Source organism: Ornithorhynchus anatinus, chromosome 13 (genome assembly GCF_004115215.2).
Source record: "Ornithorhynchus anatinus isolate Pmale09 chromosome 13, mOrnAna1.pri.v4, whole genome shotgun sequence".
Taxonomy (NCBI): Eukaryota; Metazoa; Chordata; class Mammalia; order Monotremata; family Ornithorhynchidae; genus Ornithorhynchus; species Ornithorhynchus anatinus.
The window spans coordinates 16153846-16167679 of NC_041740.1; the positions used below are offsets into that span (position 1 = coordinate 16153846).

At 42.7% G+C, this 13834-nt stretch overlaps 1 protein-coding gene and 1 long non-coding RNA gene across 2 annotated transcripts in view; one reads left to right on the forward strand and one right to left on the reverse strand.

The window, feature by feature from the left end:
- LOC120638759 overlaps positions 1-6697 on the forward strand; it is a 71495-nt gene extending 64798 nt beyond the window's left edge. The window contains exon 5 of the long non-coding RNA XR_005660675.1: positions 6624-6697. This is a non-coding gene — a long non-coding RNA (uncharacterized LOC120638759). The remainder of the gene's footprint in view (positions 1-6623) is intronic.
- The window catches only part of YME1L1 (YME1 like 1 ATPase), a 31320-nt gene extending 18457 nt beyond the window's left edge, over positions 1-12863 (reverse strand). The window contains exons 1-6 of the mRNA XM_001506428.5: positions 12760-12863; positions 7636-7767; positions 4036-4198; positions 2729-2827; positions 1892-2001; positions 519-669 (exon numbers count right to left, since the gene is read on the reverse strand). Coding sequence (XP_001506478.1) covers positions 519-669; positions 1892-2001; positions 2729-2827; positions 4036-4198; positions 7636-7767; positions 12760-12792 — 688 coding nt within the window. The 5' untranslated portion in view covers positions 12793-12863. The remainder of the gene's footprint in view (positions 1-518; positions 670-1891; positions 2002-2728; positions 2828-4035; positions 4199-7635; positions 7768-12759) is intronic.
- Between the last annotated feature and the right edge of the window lie 971 nt (positions 12864-13834).

Here is a 13834-nt window from a genome sequence, read left to right on the forward strand (position 1 = left end):
CTCTGGTTATCGAGTTGCTGCTGGTGGAATGAAGTCAGGAGCACCTGTGCACTGATCTATAACTCCAGTGGCCTGTTATCAAAAGACTGATGAAGCAGACATAAGTGCATAAAGAAAAGACTACATAATCCAGGTTCAGCAGGGGGACTAGGCAAAAAGCATCCTCCCCAAGCAACCCGAATATAGATATTTTTGTTTTTGCACTTGGTTCCATTAAATGATCTTACAGGGAGCATGGGGAGTAGTTGCCAGTTGGAGCCAGGAGCATACTTTTGATGCTGTTCCCTCAGCAGGATGCTTTGCTTGTCCTCAGAAGAATAAATGAGAGGCCCTAGTAGCAAGTCCTAAGGAAAATGTCAAATGGAGGAGGGGAAGAAGAGGCATGTGGGAAAACCAAGCCTGGAGAGGAAGGGGGCGTAGGAAGGCTGTTTGTCTAAGTCAGTTATGACTCCGTCACTGCTACAGCAGCATTTTAAAATTTATTTCTTGAGTGCTGGAAATGATAAATACTAACTTACCATTTGTTTTCTGGGTAAGCGCCTGTGCTTTTAGAAATCCCTCTGCAAAACCCGTTTTAAATGCATCCTGATGAGCTTCAGGTATGTTTTTTGTTTTCATGAGTTTGTCTAAACTTTCCACATCTGATCCCCGGTCCCGTAAGAGAAACCCCTAAACACACAAATGACACGTTCATGTTTATTGAACCAAAAGATTGTTACAAAGCCCTAGGAGGTCAGACCTATGTCTGTTTGGGCCAGTATTCCCCTCCCTCCAGGGACCAAAGGATCCTTGATAGAACAATGAGGTGGCTGTCTCCTTGACATAGATCCTATTGTGTTTATGGATGAATCATCTCACTTTCTGCTTTACTCTCAATAAACCACTCTGGACTTCTCATCCATGAAAGTGTCTGAATCCTTCTTGAGCCAACTGATATTTCTGGTCTGAAAAATTCCCTGAAGTAGCAAAATCCACATGCTTATCATCTACTCTGTGAGCAACTTCTTCCTTTTGTTTTTGATTCCCCGCCACTTTCTGAGGGCCTCTTTCTTTTGCCATTACCAAACTCCATCAGTTCTTTGGGATTCCTCCACAGCTCACGGCCAAGGCCTCCTAGATCTTCCAGAACTGTGCTCATGGAGCTTCAGCAGGGAGGTAATTTCATTTTCATCCTCTTATACTGTAGTCTTAATCAGGAGTATGCCCAATACCTGGCATCTATCCACTAGATAAACCACCATTTAAAGTTTATCTGAATAAACTGAATATTCTGAATTTTTTCACAAATTCTGAATATTTTCACAAATTCAGCATCCATATTAATATCACAACTATGTTTAATAGGTAACTACTACTTTAGTCCTTTTCACATAGGACTTTTCTAAATACTATCTCAAAATGAAAACCACTGTAACAAACTTTGCTTTTAAAACCAGTTATACCCAGTACCCCAAATGTTATCAAATCTTGAAAGCTTGAAAGTGGTCACCAAACTCAGGAAAAGCTTCCTATGCCAAGGGCAATCAGTCCCTTAAAAATGCATTCACACTGAATCACAATTAAGGAATCTTTATCCATATACTCAAGGGAACTTTAAAAAGTATTCTAATTTTAAATGTTGGACACAATTTTTGTAACTTGCTTTATTGGGGCTAAATATTTATTACTATTATTTATTCAAGGGGAAAATGTAACCCTAGAAGCTGACTAAAAATGCAAATAGCTAAAACAACAGAAATTCAGGTTTTCAATCACATTGTTGGATTTATATTAATGAAAAACAAAAATTGAATATTTAATAAACTGGACTATAAAGTTGTTTGTAACCTGTAGGAATATTTCCTCTTAAAATCCTTAACTAGAAACAAATTTATGGTTTCTTTTTAATTACCTTTACAAATGATGGGGTTATATGTTGTGTTTCTGTTAATCTTTCAGAGGTGGACTGAAGACGTCGTGATCTTGATTTTAAAGTCTTAAAGCCCCGAGACTGTATGAATACTGAAAAGTTTTAAATTTTACAAATACATGAGTTGAAACAGTCAAAGCAGGATTACCTCCACATTAGTTAACTTTACTTCTGTCTCTTTTCTAATAACCATAATAATTACGGTACTTGTTAAATGCTTATTTATGTGCCAAGCACATAGTTCTAAGAGCTGGGGGTAGATATGTTAATTAGGATGGACAAAGTTCCTGTCCCACATGAGACTCACAGTCTTAACCCCATTTTAAAGATGAGATAAATGAAGGCCAGGGAAGTTAAGTGACTTGCCCAAGGTCACACAGCAGATATGTAGCAGAGAACTGGAATTAGAACCCAGGTAATTCTGACTCCGAGCCCCATGCTCTACCCATTAAGCCACACTATTAACCTTTTTCTACACCTATCATTGCACACCTGTTTTTACAGTAGCAAAGTAAAGGCCAAGTATTTTACATTATTTCATTTTCGGAGTCATTTGCATAAACTACACCTATCCCCAGCACTTAGTAAGAGCTAAACAAATATCACATTTATTATTATTCATCCTTATTTGACAAGAAAACTACAGAGAAATTAAGCAATTTGTCCAAAGACAAAGAATGAAAGAATGAACCCAAGCATTTACTATAGTGCATTACACCTAATGGGTGCTCAATAAATGCTATTATAACTAGAAAAGATCAAATTCCATTTAAAATTGATCAATTTCTTCCAAAGGACTCAATACAATAATTTTCTTACCTGGCCAGCGTTGAAGATCTGAGCAAATATTCTGAATGGTTCTGGGGTGTTGTCTGTACAAGCAGGATGATCGTAAAGTACCAAATATATCTAAGAAACCTAGGGGGAAGTATTCGGGGAGAGCATATCATTTCTCATGAAATCTTTTAAGAGCTACAGCAGATAAAAACCTACTATGAATGCAAAGTCCCATAAGGTATTTAGAAAACCCTATTACTTTAGTCCTCACCCTGGAAATGTAGATCAAGCTTTTTCTTTATTAACTCTTGGTTAAAAAAAAAAAAAGTGTTAATTAATCGAATCCCTTTTCTTGATCTTTTCTTTAGCTTTCATTTTGTCCACCCAGATCTTAACATGTCCAATACAGAACTCTTCATCCTCCTACCCAAATCCTCTCCTCCCCAATCTGGGCCATCACTGTACACAATACCACTATCCTCCCCATCTCACAAGCTTGTAACCTTGACATTATATTCGACTCGACTTCCTTATTCAGCCCACACATTTGATCACAAAATCCTGTTGGTTTAACCTTCACAATACCTCTAGAATTCACCCTTTCCTCTCCATCCAAACTGCTATGTTGATGTGTAAGCACTTATCCTATCCCACCTTGATTACTGTATCAGTCTCCTTGTTGACTTCCCTGCCTCTCCCCATTCTAGTTCGTAATTCACTCTGTTGCCCGGATCATTTTTCTAACATTCAAGTCCATGTCTCCCCACTCCTCAAGAACCTCCAATGGTTGCCCATCCACTTCCACAACAAACAGAAATTCCCTACCATTGGCTTTAAAGCACTCAATCACCTTGCCCCCTTCTATCTTACCTTGCTGATTCCCTACCGCAACCCATCCAGCTCAGTTCGCTCGTCTGATGCCAACCTACATAGGGTACCTCAATTTCGTCTCTCATTGCAGACCCCTTACCCATGTCCTTTATCATGTCCTTATCCATGTTCTCCCTCCCCCTTTATATCTGACAGACGACTACCTTCCCAACCTTCAAAGCCTTATCATAAAATCTTTTCTTCTTCAAGAGGACTTACTCCATTAAGCTCTCACTACCCCTTCTCTCTCTCCTTTCTGCATCACCTTTAATTTGCACGTGTACCTTTTAAGCACTTGATATTCACCCCACTCTCAGCCCCACAGTACTTATGTACATAGCTGTTAATTTATTTTAATGTTCTAGTCCCCTCTTCTAGACTGCATGCTCTTTGTGGGCACAGATCATTTCTACCAACTCTGTTGTACTAAACTCTCTCAAGTACTCCACACACAGTATGCACTCGATAATCTCACATACCATGCTTATTTTCAAAGAAGGACTGTGCAGAGACGTAAGATGTATGCCATCGGGAAGAAACTTTATTGCCTGAACAAAAGCCAGGAAGGAGACTGTCAACTAGTTCATCGAGCTGGCTAACTTTCAATTCGGACAATCCCAGTTCCTTCAGATTAAGCACGGGCTGAAAAGAAACAAGAAAAGGATCAAATGTTCCTCAACATTAAACCACTTGTAGAAAAAAAAATACAGTTAACCAATTTGAACAAAACAACTTTGGCTTCATCTTCTAAAGTTAAGATTTTAGCCATTTCTGACTGTCCCCCCCCAAATTCATTATGCGATGATCAAATTTCTATTGCTAATGTTCAGAGTTTCCTGAAGGTAAAATGAATGTTCATTTTTAGAAAAAAAATATGGCTATTCAAGATTTGTATTGATCATTTCCATAAAATACAGGAGTAAGCAACTTTTAAGTACAAAAGGGCCACACACAAACACCTAGCTGGTGAGCAAAAAGTCAGTTGCGCAAATAAAATACCTATTATTGTAGTCTGCTTCACTGTGAAGGTGTAATTATGAAATAATAATAGCAATAACAATACTCAAGTTAATTGTGTATTTACATTTCTGTTTTCTAACGGGCCTTTGGGTACTGTATCATTTTGCTGCTTTGTTTGAAGCCTGGTCCATAGCTGGTCAAGTTCATGTAGCCATTCAGGCTTTTCTCTGTTAATCATGAGCACAAACTGTTTCTGTTGTGACTTATGTAGAATGCCGTTCACACACATACGTTGACTCAAATACCAAGCCAAGCTGACTGCCTGCATTGTGCTGTGGTATGTAAGGAAGTTCATTTTAAATGTACAGAGTAATGGTTTCCTTTTGTAACTTCTTCATTTCAGTTCATCTGTGTAGCCTCCCTACATTCTGCAAATTGCTGAACTGGGCTTTCCAGGCTGGAGTTCAGGGTGTAAAACTTTTCCACCCAACAGTCCTTTAAATTTCCATCGAGATGTGTGTTCATGATCCACCTTTTTCAGCAGGATGAGACTGATGGTGACACAGGGCCTGGGCAAAAGAATCCATGTAACAATGCAAACCACCAAATGTCACTAAGCTACATGCCAAATAACTGAGATTAAAGCGCCTCCGACGCACAATACAATGAGGATTTCATTTAGGTCATTTCTCTTCTGACAGAAGTGAAAAAAAAAATCCTTTATGTTTTCAAGTCAGGCTGGATGGACCACACTTAAGCAAGCATCCCTAAGGATATCTGCTTCTTGATTATAAAAATCCATCAAATTCCATCTTCACCTCTTGTTTAATTTTCCACTGGCAGAACAATAGGCATTTCTTCTCATAATAAATTACCACATACATACCCACCAGTTAAAAGATAGCTGTGCAACATCACAGAGACCAATTGCCACATCCAAAGCAAGTGAAGCAGAGCATGTCTTCAATTTGATGCAAGTTTCTTCTTTATTCAGAAATTTGTCAAACACCACTCTGGCAACGTTAAACATGCAGCTATTTGCATGTTCACCATTGGTGAAAGGCAGCCCTTGACAAACAATGCCTAAAGAGCCTGCAAAACTTCCTCCTTTATTTGACCAGGTGCGAAGAGTTGACCTTCGTCTAGCTTTCACTTTCTTTGCAACTCCTCACTGGGGTATTTTGCTACGAAGTCAGAATATTTTGTCATGTCATAAATTTGATTTTGTACTCCAGGCCAGGCAGAGATTTTTTTTTGTATTTATTAAGACTTTACTATGTGCCAAGCACTGTACTAAGCACTGGGGTGGATACAAAATATTCAGGTTGGATAAAGTCCCTGTCCCAAAGAGGGGTCATAAGATTTAATCCCCATTTTACAGAAGACACTAAAGCCCAGAGAAGTTAAATGACTCGCTCAAAGTCACTGAGGAGAGAGAGTGGAGCTGGGCTCAGAACACAGGTCCTCTGACTCCCAGGCCACTCCCAGGCCCATGATCTTTCTACTAGGCCACACTGCTTACCTTTTTTCACAAAAGGTGTACATCCTGGTCCATTCTGGCAGAAAATAAAAGGATTCTTCAACTTTCTTTCATCTGCCCATTTTTTTGTTATACACCTGCATCACATTTGAGTGGGTTGTTCAAAAAACAAAAACACTAAATTTCTTTTTTTTTTTTAAACAGAGGCAGGTATGTCATCCACTCAAAAGTAAGCAAGCCACTAACACAGGAGTTAAACATCAATAAATTCAGTGAGTGGGCGTGTTTCAACACAAAGGGCCTTAGGACACTGAGTGGCATCGGGTGTTCATTCCTAAATGTTTCATTATTTAATAATTACTGCTATAGTATTTTACATTAACTGGGGAGTAAAGGGAAGAAGCCATGTAACCCTACCTTATTCTAGCTCATTAGGCAGAAAGCTTTAAGGCCAGGTTCACACTGCATCTAAAGATGTAGATGTATGTTGGACTATTAATACCTTCAGGGTAGACATTACCTTTTTGTGCTTTGATAAGTATCCCACATAAAGATTTTCAACGAAGATAAAAATTTGGGCAAGAGGGTGCTGAAAACTGTAATCCCAAATGTGTGGATTTTTTCTAGGAATGCTCTGGAAATAAATAATGCAAGAAGCAGCATGGCCTAGTGAAGACAGCATGGGCCTAGGAGCCAGAAGGTCATGGGTTCTAATCCTGGATTTGTCACTTGTCTACTGTGTGAACTTGGGCAAGTCACTTCTCTTCTCTGCGCCTCAATTAACATCTGTAAAATGGAGATTAAGACTGTGAGCCCCACATGGAACAAGGGACTGGATCCAACTTGAATTGCTTCTATTCTCAGTACACTCTCTGGCACATAGTAAGCGGCTTAAATGACATCATCATCAAGTTTATAAGAAACACACTTTTACATGAGAGAACTATTGTTCTCAAGTCATTTTCAGTTAGGAAGGTCTGTTACTGTTCTCTGAGAAGAGCTAACAACACGGGTAAAATGAATTGAAAATCACAGTCCTTCAGTGGGAAGTCAATATTCCAATCCTAGTTAGATGAATGACTGCTGCAAAAATGCTTTAGATTTTTCAGAAAAGGAGAAAGAAGTCTGAGAAACTACACAGAATTGAGCAAGCATCAGTCTGAAATAATAATTTGGATAATCAAACAAAATTAAGACTGGGTAAACTGAATTGGTTTTACCCCACATAACTGGCTTTCTACTGTAATCATTCCAGCACCCATTAGTTGAAACACAAGAACAAACAGGACAGTTAATAGTACCAAAAGCAAAAGTTGATAATAAATGAGAAATTTTCTTACAATCGAAATCATATATGAGAAAAAAGAGAACTGCCATTTAGCCCCACAAAGAATTATAAAGGGGAGTCTCTCAAATAAATAAACCATAATCAAGTTTTTGTCATCACACAGAAGTGGATACTTTCTCTAGTGATTCTACTTGATAGAAAAGACTTGCTATCTTTAGTATCCAACTGATATTAGATGTAACAAAATGATTTAAAATCATGCCAAACGTTTCTACTTCATTGAGGGCTTAAAAACTTAATTCAAACAGAATCAAATGGGAACAATAATATTAATAAAAAAAAAAGTACTACCTCACTGCTGGGAGCCTCATGCTCAGGAACTGCATCCCGCTGCTGACTCTGAGAAGGCAAGGTGGTGACAGAAACAGCCAAACTTTTTGGTTGGTGGAAGGCATTTATGAGGTGACTCAGAGGAACTGTAACCTGGAATAAATTAAAAATTTTAATTGGTTAACTCTTAAGAGCTTGAAAACATATTGATGAAAAGTTTTCTGGAAGGTCTGGGATTCTAGATTGCATTCTTCTCCTATTCCTGGTCCAAACAAGAGCTAGTTTACTAACTTTACAGTACAGCAAAAATGTCACATCGGTCTACCCAAATTTAACTTCTAAATTGAAGCAGCATGGCCTAGTGGAAGGAGCTCAGCCCTGGGAGTCAGGCAACCTGAGTTCTAATCCTAGCTCTGCCACTTGTCTGTTGTGTGACATTGGGCAAATCACTTCTCTGCTCTATGCCTCAGTTTCCTCTTCTGTAAAATGGAGATTAAATATCTGTTCTCCCTCTTTGCCCAACCTGATTATTTTGTATCTCATCCAGTGCTTAGTACAGTGTCAGCCCATAGTCACTGCTTAACAGATACCATAATTATTACTGACTATTGTATTAGCATTTTACAGCAGCAACAGGAAATTGCGAGGCCTTATTATACTGAACAAAATGAAACTTCATGAAAACAATCACCTTATATTATTTTCAAAGAATAGTTTTAATCAGAGTAATTTTTTTTTTTACAGATTGGGGAACAAAGCTCCAGAACGATATACTGTACTCAAAATTGTGAATCGTGATTTTCCTTATTGAATATTTGATGTGCCTTGGTCTAGTCTACTCGAGTCTAATCTAACTGCATAGTGCACATATATAAATAATTGTCTTCCAGGGCCTTTATTTCTAACCACAGTACCCAGTGAACAGAAGCTTATTTTATCTGTACATTAAATTATTTGTTCAGCTCTATTCTCCTGACACTTTGTATTGCTTCCTGCTTTATCCTTGTTCTTCACCTAGCTTTTACTATCTATAATTTCTTTCAGTCTCCCCTATTAAATCGTTAACTCTTTCAGGGCAGGGGTCTTATGTCTTGCTGTGGAAGTGTTTTCCCAATTATGAGGTACAAGGCCTAGCATTCAGTAGGCACTCCAAAATATGCCCTTAATGGTGCTAGTCAACTACGGGTGCCTGTGACTACAAATTCAGCCCCACAACCCCAACCACATTTGTACAAACACGGTCCTGTTTGCTTGCAACATCTGGCACTTTTAAAGACAGTGAGTAAAGTCTGTGATGGCATAAAATAGCTTCCTTGAAGTCTACTTCCCAGACTTCCAAAATTTGGGATTAGGCCAACACGTTTACTCACTCTCTTTGACTTAAAGTTGACTCTTAGTCATCTTCAAACCTTGTTTCTCCTTTTAAAGACTGCTTTCCTTGACGGTAGGCATGACCAGGAAAAAGTGCCAATAAACTGCACAAGCATTGGATGTGGGGCTGTTTCTCCCTCATCATTAGCAGCAGCAGCAGCATTTACTGAGTGTCTATTGTGGGCGGACCCTGCAATTAAGGTGCTTAGAAACATACTTCCCATTTCCTACTCAATAAAACAGAGCCAATGACTCGTTAACTACTTTGCCGGAGGTACTGTCAATAATGCATCTATACAGCAGATGTCCTTCAAAAGGAGAAAACTGCATCTATACAGCAGATGTCCCTCAAAAGGAAAAAAATATATCTTTTATTGTTACTAGGGCTCATTAGACCAAATAAAGAATGATTCTCTAGTGGAGATGAAGTAAAGGGGCAGCCGGCACTTTCAGTCAAATCCAGTGGAGGAAGGCAAACTACTCTTGAGCAGACGGAGCACAGGGATTTACACTCAGGGTGGGCCCGGTCCTAATACTAATTATGGTATTTGTTAAGCGCTAAGTGCCAGCCACTATACTAAGTGCTGGGATGATACACGCAAATCGGGTTGGACACAGTCCCTGTCCCCATGTGGAGCTCACAGTCTCAATCCCCATTTGACAGATGAGGTAATTGAGGCCCAGAGAAATGAAGTGACTTGTCCAAGGTCACGGGGAGGCTGTTAGTGGAAGATGGGGCCAGAGAGAGAACCTTCTGTCGTCGCAGAACTATGCTGGACATGGGGGTCTCAGGCTGCAGGAAAGGCCTCAATCAAAGGTATGTACTGAGAGCACTTATGTACAGATTTATAATTTACTTATAATAATGTCTGTCTCCACCTCGAGATTGGAAGCTTGTTGTGGGCAGAGAACGTATCTATCAACTCTGTTGCATCGTACTCTCCCAAGCACTTAGTACAGTCCTCTGCACACAGTAGGCGCTCAATAAATTCATTCATTTCATTCAATCAACTGTATCTGAGCGCTATTAACAGACACATTTCCTGCCCTTAGTCTAAAGGGGGGAGGGACATTAAAACACAAAAAGAAATGAATACAGAAATGACAGATATATACATCTGTGCCATGGGGAAGGAAGGGAGGATGGTGAAGGGAGTAGATCGGGGCGAAGCAGAAGGGATGGGAGAATAATAATAATGATAGTATTTGTTAAGCGCTTACTATGTGCCAAGCACTGTTCTAAGCACTAGGATAGATAAAGGGTAATCAGGTTGTCCCTCAGGGGGCTCCCAGTCTTCATCTCTATTTTACAGATGAGGGAACTGAGGCGCAGAGAGATAAATGACTTGCCCAAAGTCACAGAGCTGATCATCAGCAGCGTGGCTCAGTGGAAAGAGCCCGGGCTTGGGAGTCAGAGGTCGTGGGTTCTAATCCCAACTCCGCATCTTGTCAGCAAGTCTTTTAGCTTCTCTGGGCCTCAGTGACCTCATCTGTAAAATGCGGATGAAGACTGGGAGCCTCATGTGGGACAAGCTGATGACTCTGTCTCTACCCCAGCGCTTAAAACAATGCTTGGCACATAGTAAGTGCTTAACAAATGCCAAAATTATTATTATCAGTGGCACAGCCGGAGGTAGAACCCACGACCTCTGACTCCCAAGTCCGGGCTCTCTTCAGAGGAGGGCTGAGTCAGGGAAGGCTTCTTGGAGGAGTTGGGCCTTCATTTAGGCTTTGACGGGTTGGGGGAGTCATTGTCGGATGTGAGCGAGGGAGGGAGCGAGGACGAGGGGAGGGCGGAAAGAGACAGAAGCAGCGTGGCTCATTCATTCACTAGTATTTATTAAGCGCTTATTCTGTGCAGAGCACTGTATTATGCGCTTGGAATGTACAATTCGGCAACAGAGAGAGACCATCCCCACCCAGTGACGGGCTCACTGTCTAAACGAACGTGGAAAGAGCCCGAGCTGGGGACTCAGAGGTGGTGGGGAAAGAGCATGGCTTGGAAGTCAGAGGTCATGGGTTCAAATCCCAGCTCTGCCCCTTGTCAGCTGTGTGACTGTGGGCAAGTCACTTCACTTCTCTGTGCCTCAGTTCCCTTATCTCTAAAGTGGGGATTAAGACTGGGAGTCTCACGTGGGACAAGCTGACTACCCTGAAAATCTCTCCCAGTGTTTAGAACAGTGCTCTGCACATAGTAAGTGCTTAACAAATACCAACTCAGAGGTGGTGGGGAAAGAGCCCAAACTTGGGAGTCAGCGGTCATGGGTTCGAATCCCAGCTCTGCCACTTGTCAGCTGTGTGACTATGGGCAAATCACTTCACTTCTCTGTGCCTCAGTTACTTCATCTGTAAAATGGGGATTAAGACTGTGAGCCTCCCATGTGACAACCTGATTACCCTGTAAATCTCCCCCAGCGCTTAGAACAGTGCTCTGCACATAGTAAGCGCTTAACAAATACCAACATTATTATTATTAATCCCGCCTCTGCCACGGATCGACTATGTGACCTGGGACCCATCACTCTCCTCCGGGCCTCAGTGACCGCATCTGTGATTAGACTGTGAGCCCATCAATGGGCAAGGACTGTCTCTCTCTGTTGCCGATTTGTCCATTCCAAGCGCTTAGTACAGTGCTCTGCGCATAGTAAGCGCTCAATAAATACTACTGAATGAATCTGTCAGATGGGGATGAAGACCGTGAGCCCCGTGTGGGGGACAGCCTCATTACCTTGTATAATAATGTTGGTATTTGTTAAGCGCTTACTATGTGCAAAGCACTGTTCTAAGCGCTGGGGGAGATACAGGGTCATCAGGTTGTTATTCATTCACTCAATAGTATTATTGAGCGCTTACTATGTGCAGAGCACTGTACTAAGCGCTTGGAATGTACAAATCGTTAACAGAGAGAGACAGTCCCTGCCCTCTGACGGGCTTACAGTCTAATCGGGGGAGACAGACAGACAAGAACAAGAGCAATAAATAGGATCAAGGGGATGAACATCTCATTAAAACAATAGCAAATAAATAGAATCAAGGTGATGAACATCTCATTAACAAAATAAATAGGGTAATGAAAACATATACAATTGAGTGGACGAGTACAGTGCTGACGGGAAGGGAGAGGGGGAGGAGCAGAGGGAAAGGGGGGAAAAGAGGGCTTAGCTGTGAGATTCACAGTGAATCCCCATTTTACAGATGAGGGAACTGAGGCCCAGAGAAGTGACTTGCCCACAGTCACACAGCTGACAAGTGGCAGAGCCGGGATTTGAACCCATGACCTCCGACTCCCAAGCCCGGGCTCTTTCCACTGAGCCAACCCCCCCCCCCCAAGTGCTTCGCACAGCGTAAGCGCTTCACCAATACCCTCATTATTTTGATGATGATGATGGAGGTGTCCGCTGGATAGAGAAAGCGAAGCAGGGTGGCTCAGTGGAAAGAGCCCGGGCCTGGGAGTCAGGGGTCATGGGTTCGAATCCGGACTCTGCCCCTTGTCAGCTGGGTGACCGTGGGCAAGTCACTTCACTTCTCTGGGCCTCACCTCATCTGTAAAATGGGGATGAAGCCTGTGAGCCTGTCGTGGGACAACCTCATTCCCCTGTATCTCCCCCAGCGCTTAGAACAGTGCTCTTGCACAGTCAGCGCTTAACAAATACCAACATTATTATCAGAAAGAGAGAGACCCCCCTCCCCCCGAGCGGTGCGGCGCAGCCCTCCTCCGCCCTCCCCCCCCAACACAGCCACCCGTCGGCTTCCCGGGGCGGCGGCAACTCTCACCTGGGGCTGCACCGAGCTACACAAGGAGAACATCCCTCCGGCGAGGACGGCGCCGAGCCGCCGGCCTCGCCTCCCCGAAAGGGAAAATGGCCGCCCAGCTCGGCGGCCGCCGCAACGACAGAGGCGGCTGCCCCGGAAGGAGAAACCCCCCGCGGGAGAGCACTTCCGGGTTAGCCACCGCCCACTGCCGCCCGGCCTGAGGCCTGCTTGCCCGGCCTGAGGCCTGCTTGCCCGGCCTGAGGCCTGCTTGCCCGGCCTGAGGCCTGCTTGCCCGGCCTGAGGCCTGCTTGCCCGGCCTGAGGCCTGCTTGCCCGGCCTGAGGCCTGCTTGCCCGGCCTGAGGCCTGCTTGCCCGGCCTGAGGCCTGCTTGCCCGGCCTGAGGCCTGCGCTGTTTCCCCAGATGACTTCCCCAGAGACACGGAGTTGACAAGCGGAGGAGCGGGATTAGAACCCACGACCTCTGACTCCCAAACCCGGGCTCTTTCCACGGAGCCACACTGCGTCTCTTGATGATGCCTGCGCTAGACTGCTTGTTTTGTTTGGTTCTGTTTCGCTTTGTCTCTTCCGTTTAGACTGTGAGCTCGTCAGTGGGCAGGGATCGTCTCTATCTGTTGTCGAATCGTACACTCCGAGCGCTTAGTACAGTGCTCTGCACGTAGTAAGCGCTCAATAAATACTATTGAATGAATGAATCGTCTCTATCTGTTGCCAAGTTGTACACTCCAAGCGCTTACTACAGTGCTCTGCACATGGTAAGCGCTCAATAAATACAACTGAATCAATGAATGAATGAATCGTCTCTGTTGCCGAATTGTACATTCCAACCGCTTAGTACAGTGCTCTGCACGAGGTAAGCGCTCAATAAATACCATTGAATGAATGAATCGTCTCTTTCTGTTGCCGAATCGTACATTCCAAGTGCTTAGTACAGTGCTCTGCACATAGTAAGCTCTCAATAAGTACTATCGAATGAATGAAGCGTCTCTGTTGCCGAATTGTACATTCCAAGCGCTTAGTACAGCGCACTGCACATAGTAAGCGCTCAATAAATACCAATGAATGAATCGTCTCTTTC